The following is an 11,455-nucleotide window of genomic DNA, read 5'->3' as shown; positions in this document are numbered from 1 at the left end:
GGTTTATATTCTTCAACAGTTAAACAAGCCAGGTACATTCTTGAGCTGCCATGACAGCAACTCTATATTCTGCTTCCGTTGTAGATAAAGACATGATGGGTTGGCGCTTACTACTTCATGATATGATACTGGACCCAAGCATGAATACATAGCCAGTTGTTGACCTTTTTGTGTTCAAGTCACCAACATAATCAGTATCACAAAAACCCATCAATTTACAATCAGGTTCCCTCTTGATCACAAAAACCCATCAATTTACAATCAGGTTCCCTCTTGAACTAAACTCCATAGCCGAGGGTGGCTTTTATGTACTTTAACACTCTGGGTGCAGCTCCAAGATGAGGCTTTCTTGGATTATGCATGAACCTGCTTAACACACCAACTGCAAATGATATATCTGGTCGCGTCAAGGTAAGATAAACGAGGCTTCCCACCATCTTCCTATATAGTGTTGCATCTTCTAATTTACTTCCTGATTATACACACAATTTAGCATTAGTATCCATAGGTGTTACTGCTGCTTTACATTCCAACATTATGAGCCTTTTCAACGAATCAGTACAGTACTTCCGCTTCCGCTGATGCAAAACTATGCCTTCATCATCATAATTCAGTTCGAGCCCTAAGAAGTGTTTCAGCCTTCCCAAGTCTCTCATGTGGAAATGAGTACTTAGGTTATCTTTGAGTTGATTGACCATATCTTCCAAATCTCCTGTGATTATCGAATCATCGACATAAACGAGAACAAATGCAACTTTGTTTCCAACCTTCTTCACAAATAAACTTGCATCTCCTGGAGTACTTGTATACCCGTTATGTTCAAGAAATTCATACATTTTTCCAAACCACGCCCTTAGAGATTGTTTTAGGCCATATAAATTTTTCTTGAGTTTACACACATAGCTTGCTTGACTTTTACTCTCGAAACTACGAGACTGATCCATATGGATTACATGATCCAAGTCTCCATATAGAAAAGCATTGCTCACGTCCATTTTCCATATTTTCCAACTTTTACTTGCCGCCAAAGCTAGCAAAACCCTAATTGTGGTTAACTTATCCATCGGGCTAAACATATCCTCATAATCTAGCCCGTATTGTTGTGAGAAACCACATGCTACTAAATGCACCTTTTGTCAACCAATCGATCCATCATCGTTGCGTTTTATCTTAAATACCCACTTGCATGAAATGAGATTCACTTCATCTAATTTTGGGACCAAATCCCATGTATGGTTCCTAATTAGGGCATAAAATTATTCCTTCATTTCCAAAAGCCACTCTTGTTTAGTTGCAGCTTAATCATATATGTTTGGTTTAGTTTTTACTTCTTCAACTATTACAACATTGGCATAGCGAGGGTTTGGCTTCCTGACTCTAGATGATCTTCTAGTATTTTGAGTCTCGTTGTTGTCATCATCATTGACAACTTCATTTGACGGTTCCAGATATTGACCTTAAACATGAACATCATCATTATCATTAACCACATCACTCCCTTCTATGTCTAGCGTCACATTTGACAACTCAATTTCTTCTTTAAGAAGTTTAGTATTAAGAAAAGCCTCATGATTTTCTGACCACCATGAAGAATTCTCATCGAAAGCCACATTCCTTGAGATATAACACCTTCCATAATTAGGATCACAACACCTCCAACCCTTTCTTTCTTCATCATATCCCACAAATATGTATCGAACATCTTTCTTTTCCATTTTACTCAACAAGTGGTTGGGTATAATCACATAACAAACACACCCAAATACACGTAGATGACTCACATTTGGTTTGATCTCCAAGTGCTTTTCGAACAGTGATACGTAATCAAGATTTTGTTGTGGTATGCTATTGATCACGTAAGCTGTTTTTTCATAGCTTCTGCCCAATACTCCCCTGGAACACTTTTGTCGTGCATTATAATTTTGCAAATCTCACCTAGGTGTCTATTTTTCCTCTCAGATACCCTTTTGTTGTGGTGTATTTGGATGTTGGATATAAGGCCTAACTTACAGCCTCTTATCCTTGTTTACTGCACAGATATGAAGACAAAATAAGAATAAAATAAGAAGTGAAAAGGAGTAGCGGTAAACACTCAATCTCTGCATATCTTTATTGAAAGAAACCTATGACTTATATAGGCCTTACACACCACGTGACAATCAAAAGAAAAACAAATTAAATATTATTCTACCTAAGGACCAGGTCATGAAAGACCTTTTCTACCCAACTGCATACATCTCAATCGGAAGGAGCTTTGACCAAGCCCTTTATTATTAAAATAAAACATGCATAAAAGACTCAAACGACCCATGAACTAAAAACCACTTAACCCATCAAGATTATACCCAACAATCACCCCCCTAATCTTGATGCTCTTGAACCATTTCTTTATCACAGCAAAGCCACTTCTTCCTCTTGAATCAAATTGAATTCTTTTTCTTTGTCTTTCCATTTTGTACATTCATTTGCAAAATGTCCATACTCTCCACATTCATAGCATCTAAACCCGCTCTTATCACCTCGACCCGAGCCTCTTCCAAGTCCTCTTTCACCTCTACCGAAACCTCTTCCTCTACCTCTTCCTCTTCCCATTTGCTTATCTTCATGCTCACTACTCTTGGAACTTGTTAACAAGAGTTGACCTTGCTCTTCCTCCTTTTCATCATGACTTTTGAGCCTATCTTTATAGGCTTTTATCCTTCCTACGGCTTCTTCAAGTGGCAAACTTTCAAGATCAGAGTATTGCTCAATAGAAGCTACAATTGGCAAATACTTCTTTGGAACGGAGTTAAGGAACTTTCTAACAATCACTTCTTCATCAAGAGATGAACCAAGACTTTTAAACTTCTCAACTATAGCACTTATATTTCCTGAAAAGTCATTGATTGTCTCATCATCCTTCATATTTAGCCTCTCCAACTCACCCCTTAATGTTTTCAACCTTGCCTTTTGCACCCTTTCAGTACCTAAGTACCGAATCTTAATGGAGTCCCAAACATCTTGTGCATCTTTGTATTTTGCTACCTGCAAAAGAACATCTTCTGGGAGAACAGTCTTCCAAAGGCCATGTGCTCTCAACACAGTTTCAACCAAGATTGACCATGAAGTGTAATTGGTTTCAGTCAATTTTGGGCACTGGAGTGTGACATTACCTTGCTCACGAACTGTTGATGTACCTGCACTTTCTACCAATTTTTTTGCTGAGATTTCGAGTTTAAAAAGAACAGGATCTGATCTCGTTTTTTTCTTCTTGCCACTTGCTAACTGCTTTCTTTTCTTGCTACTACTTTCTTCTTTCTTCTTGCTACTTTCTTTCTTGCTTACTTGCTTATTAATTCTTGCTACTTGATGTTGTTTCTTGCTTTCTTGCTACTTGTATGTTGTTTCTTGATGCACATCAGTCGATCTTCATATCACCAAGTGTGATACCTTGCTGTTAGCTTTCATCTTCCTTTCTTGTTGCGAACCAGGTATGAGCCTGGTGCTCTGATACCAAATGTTGGATATAAGGCCTAACTTACAGCCTCTTATCCTTGTTTACTGCACAGATATGAAGACAAAATAAGAATAAAATAAGAAGTGAAAAGGAGTAGGGGTAAACACTCAATCTCTGCATATCTTTATTGAAAGAAACCTATGCCTTATATAGGCCTTACACACCACGTGACAATCAAAAGAAAAACAAATTAAATACTATTCTACCTAAGGACCAGGTCATGAAAGACCTTTTCTACCCAACTGAATACATCTCAATCGGAATGAGATTTGACCAAGCCCTTTATTATTACAATAAAACATGCATAAAAGACTCAAACGACCCATGAACTAAAAACCACTTAACCCATCAAGATTATACCCAAATTCTGGCGTTTGATTTTATGTGTTTTCAGGTGCTCACCAAATTCTGTGGCAAGGTAATCACCTCCATTATCAGATCGGAGACAACCGATGTTGTGTTTTGTTTCTCTTTCAGCTTCCACTTTAAATTCCTTAAACTTGGCAAACGTTTCAGACTTTTCAACCATGAAATACACCCAAACATACCTTGAAAATCCCTCTATGAATGTTACAATGTACTTCATACCTTTCACAGAGGATTTCTTAACCGGTATAAACACATCGGAGTGTATAAGTTCTAACGGTGCTTTGGACTTGTACACTGATCTGCCAAATGGTTGTTAATGAGCTTAGCCGAATTGATATCCGGAACACACCACATCTTTTCTAACTTCAAGCTCTGGATTTTGATTTCTTTTTGTTTTCTTTACATAAGTTGTTTATGCAAACATTACATAGATGGAATCTTATCGTCTACCTGTCAAAATAGGTTTCGAAGGAGTCTCAAATTCTGTAAAAATCTTCACATCATCTGGTCCAAACAACACATAATGACTAGTGGAAGCTAAATGCGGGACTGAAAGGATATAATTCTTCATACCTGGGACGTGGTACATGCTTTCGAGTGTTAGTTCCTTGTTGTTATCTTCAGGACGAAATACTACCTCACCGACATGTATTATTGGGAGTCTGGAATTATCGGCAATTACAACCACCCTACTTCCTCCATAACTAACTGATTCTTGAAGCTTTTTATGATATCCTGTTATATGATTAGAACAGCCCGAGTCGAGAATCCGTTCATCAATATAGTTTTTGTTTTAATGGTTGCTATTAGTGCTAAGTTATTAACATCTTGGACTTGGGCATACATTGCTTCTACGTCCCATACTTCTTTCTCTTGTGATGTTGCATCATTCCCTTCTTCCGCTTTCTCAAAACGATAATTACGCGCCATATGACCTTTTTTACCACAGTTGTAGCACTTGTAAGGAAAACGTTTGTTGTGATGGTGATTCTTTGATATTTCTTCAGATGACTCTCCTTTCTCATGCTTGTAAGTCCTTTTCTTTTTCCTGATTCTTATTTCTGTCCGAATAGTTTCTATACCAATGATTTCCTGAAGATCGATGTTTTCCTTTGTCTTTCTCCGCATACAAAGCTTCTCCATCATCCTTGATAGTTACCCCTCCCATCTGTTTCGTTAAAGCTTTCTGTCCAGCCAAGAGGTTCTCAAATTCAACAAGGGAAGGTTGAGTTGCCCAACCTTGAATCACTACTTCAAAACTTCTAAATTCGGGTTTCAGCCCATGGATGATTATTCTTTTCATCCTTGCTTCACCAATTTGATAGTATGGAACAAGCTCCATAATTTCTCTACACGTAGCTTTAACCTTGTGAAAATATTGTGAGTTTGTCATATCTCTCTGGGTAACAGATAGGAGTTCATTCTCAAGGAGTTGCAACTTCGTATCATTCTTCTTTAAGATCAAGGCTGATAAGATATCCCATGCTCAAGCACATCTTCTTCAACGGTTGTTTTTAAAACAAACATAGTTTTGCCAGCCTTGATCTTCCACTTACGTAAGATCCCGTTATTGTCTTCTGACTCAGGTTGCTTAGTTTCAGTCCAATTCACAACTTCCCACAAATCTTGCCCTTGCATGTATGACGTGCTGCAAGTAGACCAAGTGTTGTAGTTCTTATTGTTCAGCTTCTTTACTCCACCAACGACTTGTAGTTCAGCCGTAGATACTTAGGCTCTGATACCACTTTGTTGACCTGATGAAGACAATCTTCCTAGTACACAACTAAGGAACACAACAAAGCAATGAAGAAGGAAACACACAGTTATCAAGTGTGTGTGTATATTTTGATAACTTGAAAACGGATTACATGAAAACCATATAAGGCAAAACTAAAAAGAGGAAAACTGCTATAGTGCTAATACAATACCACTACCTAGAAAACAAGAAAATACAATTGGACAACTGCCCACTATCTACACTAATTCAACAGAAAGAAAGATGCTAGACATGTAAAATAAACATAAATTAAATTATGGTAGACATCTTCTACTCTAATAAATGAAAATCTTTTTGCCACATGTCACACTCTCATTGATTTGGTCACATGTCATTTTGTGGTTATTTTCAATTAAATTTTTTCCACATGGCATTTTGTGGTTTTTTTCATTTTATCATATTCCATATAATATTTAAATGTAATAATAAATGCATATCAATTTTATTAATTGACTTTCCTTTTAGTTTTAAAATTTCTAAATTAAAACCTCATTAGTTTCCTTTGTTACTTATCTAAATTATTTATTTAAATTTAAAAAAGAAAAAAACAAATTAATTTTAATAATTCAATATTTTTCTTTCAAACTTTTAAATGTTTAGAATTTCATATTTAATTTTTCTTTTAAATGAACCCATATAATACATGGGTTTTACACCTAGTGTAAAATAAACATAAACTAAATTAAGGATAGAAGCAAGTAGGTGAGGTGCTTGCATGAGTTGGATGTTGCGCATTTTAATATTCCTTCTCAACATCAACTTCTACCATACCCATCATGTTGTTGAATTCAATTAGTTTCCTACTTGCAAGGCTCTTGGTTAGGATATCTGCTACCTGCTCATTTGTTTTCACATACTGCAAGTCTATTTACTCTAAAGTACAATATGTATCAATACAAAATATACATTAATATTCTTCAGGGCTTCTGAAAATAATATCCCAAGCACAGTAGAGTAGCCTCCTGCTTCGGGTCCGTTCCTTATAACATTTCTTCTTCGTCTTCATCATCATATTCATATCCGTATCCGTATAGGTCTTCGTAGTCATCTTCGTACTCATATATGTATTTGTCTTCGTTGACGTCTTCGTCTTCAACATTGAAACCAAATGAATGAAGAAGCCCTCTTGACCCACAAAAATGCAGACCTACTATCAAATTATGAATGCTCTGCGGAATAAAACATATGCTTGTACCTACTATATTTAAGAATTCTAAACTTTCTAATTCGCCAAGATCCTCAGGTAACTTCTCCAGCAATGAACATTCACGCAGGTTGAGAACTCTCAGTTGTTTCAACATACAAATGCTATCTGGAAGATGTCTAATATATGTATATGGCAAACGCAACACCTGTAAACACACTAACCCACTGAGACCCTTAGGCAACTTTTCAAGCAATGAACAATGATCAAGATCGAGATATTCCAGATGTATCAACATACAAATGCTATCTGGGAGATTTCTAATCTTTGTATATGACAACCGCAACACCTCTAAACAGTCTAACCCACCGAGATCTTCAGGTAATATCTCAAGCAACCGACATTCATCAAGTTTGAGAACTTTTAGATGTTTCAACATAGAAATACTATCTGGAAGATGTTTAATCTGTGTACAATGCAAACGAAGCTTTTCTAAAAACTCTAATCGGCCAAGATCATCGGGTAACTTCTCAAGCAACCAACATTGAGCCAGGCTGAGAAGTTTCAGATGTTTCAACATACAAATGCTATCTGGAAGATGCCTAATCTGTGTAGATAACAGCAGCAGCACCTTTAAACAGCGTAACCCACTGAGATCCTCAGGTAACATCTCAAATGACCCCCAATCATAAAGTTTGAGAACTTTTAGATGTTTCAACATAGAAATGCTATCTGGAAAATCTTTAATCTTTGTATAAGACATGTGCAGCTTATCTAAACACTTTAATTGACCAAGATCCTCAGGTAACTTCTCAAGAAACCAACAATCACCTAGGTTGAGAGATTTCAGATGTTTCAACATACAAATGCTATCCGGAAGATGTTGAATCTTTGTCGATGACAAAGTTAGGTTCTCTAATGACTCTAATTGGCCAATATCCTCAGGTAACTCCTCAAGCAAAATGAAATTAAGTTCGAGAGATTTTAGATGTTTCAACATACAAATACTATTCGGAAGATGTTTAATCTTTGTAGATGACAAACTGAGTTGTTCTAATGACTCTAATTGGCCAAGATCTTCAGGCAGCTTCTCAAGCAACCGACAATTAATAAGTTTTAGAGATTCTAGACGTTTCAAAATACAAATGCTATCTGGAAGATATTGAATCTTTGTATATGACAAAGTTAGGTGCTCTAATGACTCTAGTTGGCCAAGATCTTCGGGTATCTTCTCAAGCAATGTACAATTATCAAGTTCCAGAGATTCCAGATGTTTCAACATACAAATGCTATCTGGAAGATGTTGAATCTTTGTAGATGACAAACTGAGGTGTTCTAATGACTCAAGTTGGCCAAGATAGTCAGGTAACTTCTCAATCAACTGACATCTATCAAGTTCAAGATATTTTAGATGCTGGAATATGCTAATGTTATCTGGGAGATATTCAATACTTGTAGATGACAAGTTTAGCTTCTCTAAACGTCCTAACCGGTGAAGATCCTCAGATAACTTCTCAAGTAACTTACAACCATCAAGTTCTAGAGATTTCAGATGCTCCAACTTCCAATTACCATCTGGAAATTCAACCAGATCAACACATCCTGTAAGAGTCAATGTGTCGAGATTTGGAACCAACCGAAGGTCAAGGGTCTTCAACTTTGAATAACTGAGATCAAGGAATCTGAGTTTCTCAAGAACCTAACAACATAAGTAAAAAAAATCTTATAGGTGTCATAACAAAGCAATTGGTGTATAGTTAATCATGAAAAACAATCAGTCAACCATAATTCTACCTTTCTTTCTGCCCCGTCCCAAAGTAGTACGATTTTGCTGTGACACATCTCAAGTGTAACAAGATTACTTGCTTGAAATGTTTTAGGTAAAGACCTAAATGGGTATTGATTAAAACTCAAATATTCTAAAGTATCTGGAAAGCTTGGGCTAAATGTATCAAGTTCAAGGTTCCAGAAACAATCTCTCATATCCACACAAAGAAATCTAAGTGCCTTCATCTTTGCAAGACCTTTTATAAGAATATATGGATCGAGTTTCTCAGTGTACAATGTTATACATCTTGTTTCTTCAGTACCCTGTAAGGTGGTCAACATGAAAAGTTGTGTCATAATAGATAAAAAAAAAAAAAAAATCAGATTTCTCTAACTTACAAATTAACTTGATCCTTACCAAGTCATTAGCCAAAATATGTTCAATTTCGTCATTCTTCCACAATCGGCTATGTTTTTGAGGCATTTTTGGGTGCAATCGACGAACAATATTCATGCCCATTTCTCTAAGATGGTCATGCATGGACACATACTCATATCCTCGATAGTCATCAACAGTTATGAGAGATTTTAACTGAAGAACCCTTAAACCAATTTTAGCACAAAATCCACAGCTCTCAAGCACTTTGATTGCTTGGTCCTTCCGGGTCCCACCTTTCATTATGCATGCAACATCTAGAAATATTTCCTTGTAATCATCCTCTAGAGCAGTATAGCTTAATTCCAATATTTTCAAAGTTTTTGCTAACGGAATAGTTTTTAACCTTTCTAAGGCATCTTTCCACTCAGCTTTATCTTTACCAAACAAGAGTGAACCCAAAACTTTGATCGTTAAGGGAAGACCAGAAGCATAATGTACAACTTGTCCCGATAATTCTTGGTACCCTTGAACTGGAATCTCTCTCCCAAATGCATACCTACTGAAGAGGCAAGTTGCTTCTTTATCCGATAACAGATTGACATCATGAATCAAAGTCACTCTGTGTGCTAGAAGTACTTGCTCGTCTCTTGTTGTAATGATAATTCTACTTCCCGACTTAAACCAATCATGCTCACCAGCTAGCGCCTCAAGCTGTTCTATATCATCTACATCATCTAGAGCAATAAGAACCTTTCTACCACGCATCCTCCTTTTCAGAATGTTTTGCCCTTCACGAACACCACTTACTCTGATGTCTTTATCATTTAAGACATCTGAAAGGATTTGTTCTTGCAATGACTTTAAACCAGACAAAGGAGTGTTTGTAACTTCCCTCACATTCTCAACAAAGCTTTTACCTTCGAACCGAAATGATATTTTATCAAAAACAGCTCTGGCCAGAGTTGTCTTCCCAGCACCTCCCATCCCCTTGATCCCGATCATGCGAACATCATTAATACCTAAATCTAAAGATGATATAAGATCATTTACCCGGGTCTCAATACCAACTAATTTTTTATCAAAGCTGAAATTGATGATGTGTAGCTCTAGTGATATATCTTCAACGATTTTTTGGATGAACTTGGCTTCATGCCTACATTTTGGAAAAAGATTCAATTAGCTTGCTTAAACTCCCTCGTGAAAATTTACTTTTAGATCTATAACATATAAACGTATATGAAGTGATTAAACAAAGTAATATAAGCATATTTCATGTTTAATGACTTCAGCTTGAGCAATCCCCGTTCCAAAAAAGACTCCAGTTTGAGTTGAAATTTGAGAATCCAGCATCAGACGCCATGTACAAGCCTTTTTAAATACATGTAAATGTATACAATAAGAAAAACACAAAATGCAAGAATATTGCAGAGATATGAGGAAGGAATTACCCATCAGCAGTGTTCTTCAACTCCAACCCAGCAAGATTCGCTGCTTCTTTCATTGCCTCTCTCCATTTCTCAGCAGCCTCTGCTTTCTCATGTCTGGCAAAGGCTTCTCCAACAGCCCCACTTTGTTTGCGGACTTCGGTGGGTTCCACATCATAGAAGACAGGGTAAACATTATGTTGGGTTGTCTTGTGACACTCCATTATCTTCACAAGCTCATCCAAGCACCAAGATGAAGAGGCATAGTTCTTGGAGAATACAATGATGTAGAATTTTGAATCTTGAATGGATCCGATGAGCTCATCACTGATCCGTTTCCGTTTCGTGATTCTCACGTCGTCCTTGTAAGTGTAAATGCCTTGTTGTTGAAGAGCATGATAAAGATGATCAACGAAGTTCTTACGAGTGTCTATACCTCTAAAACTTAAAAATACATCGTATTTAAAGCTCTTCTGCATGGATGAAGTTGAAGAAGACGCCATTGATGGTATGCTTGATGGATCTTATAAAATCAAATATTTTCCTAGGGAAAGCTTATGTGAAAAGATTGCAAAGAAATTTTTGGATGAGAAGAATTAAAAGGCTTAAAGTGTATATGTGAAAAGGTCAACTGTTGTAGCTCTGGAAGGTGATGTGTTTGTATGGATAAAAAGATTATAATATTCCTTATTTAAACAATTCAAAGAGAATTGTTCTGATTGTTAAAAAGTCAACGGTTGTAGCTCTGGAAGATGATATTTGTATGGATAGAAAAACTGTAAGATTCGTTATTTGAAGTTTGAACAATTAAAAGAAAACTGTTCTACATGATTCGATTAGGGATACAACTTGTAAATAGTTAAAATTTTTGATAGCGGACTTTTGATCATCTTTTAAAAAAAATGGTGTTGTCAACTTGTCATAATTAGAATTCGTTGTCTATCAAAGAATAAACATAAAACATGATTTAATTCGATTCCACGAATACCTTTACATATAATATTTAAACTTTTGATGTGACAGTTTTCCAAAAAGAAGTTCTGAATTCCAAATCTTGAAAGAAGAGTGACTAAAAATTGTGAAAGTAGTTTCCAGGGGC

General features: G+C 36.4%; 1 protein-coding gene across 1 annotated transcript; it reads right to left on the bottom strand.

Annotated features, from left to right (window-relative positions):
- Positions 1–6,421: 6,421 nt before the first annotated feature.
- LOC145139515 (TMV resistance protein N-like) lies at positions 6,422–11,081 on the bottom strand. The gene is made up of 4 exons (XM_079073313.1): positions 10,381–11,081; positions 8,972–10,085; positions 8,581–8,877; positions 6,422–8,485 (listed from the first exon to the last, which is right to left on the bottom strand). Exons 1-4 carry the CDS (start codon positions 10,857–10,859, stop codon positions 6,623–6,625), a joined length of 3,753 nt encoding a protein of 1,250 aa, XP_078929439.1. The 5' UTR covers positions 10,860–11,081; the 3' UTR covers positions 6,422–6,622.
- Between the last annotated feature and the right edge of the window lie 374 nt (positions 11,082–11,455).

The sequence above is a fragment of the Lactuca virosa genome, chromosome 9 (genome assembly GCF_052849685.1).
Source record: "Lactuca virosa cultivar CGN04683 chromosome 9, Lactuca_virosa_CGN04683_v6, whole genome shotgun sequence".
In the NCBI taxonomy this organism is placed as follows: domain Eukaryota; kingdom Viridiplantae; phylum Streptophyta; class Magnoliopsida; order Asterales; family Asteraceae; genus Lactuca; species Lactuca virosa.
The sequence above is the reverse complement of the archived record's forward strand: the minus strand, read 5'-3'. Positions and strand labels throughout refer to the sequence as shown.

What these genes read in the sequence shown, in the direction of transcription:
- LOC145139515 (XM_079073313.1), bottom strand. Translation starts at nt 10,859, where the DNA reads ATGGCGTCTTCTTCAACTTCATCCATGCAGAAGAGCTTTAAATACGAT. An exon ending in ATATTTTGGCTAATGACTTG is followed by an intron (nt 8,878 to 8,971) that starts GTAAGGATCAAG and finishes ACCACCTTACAG; the next exon opens with GGTACTGAAGAAACAAGATG. An exon ending in GGGACGGGGCAGAAAGAAAG is followed by an intron (nt 8,486 to 8,580) that starts GTAGAATTATGG and finishes TTATGTTGTTAG; the next exon opens with GTTCTTGAGAAACTCAGATT.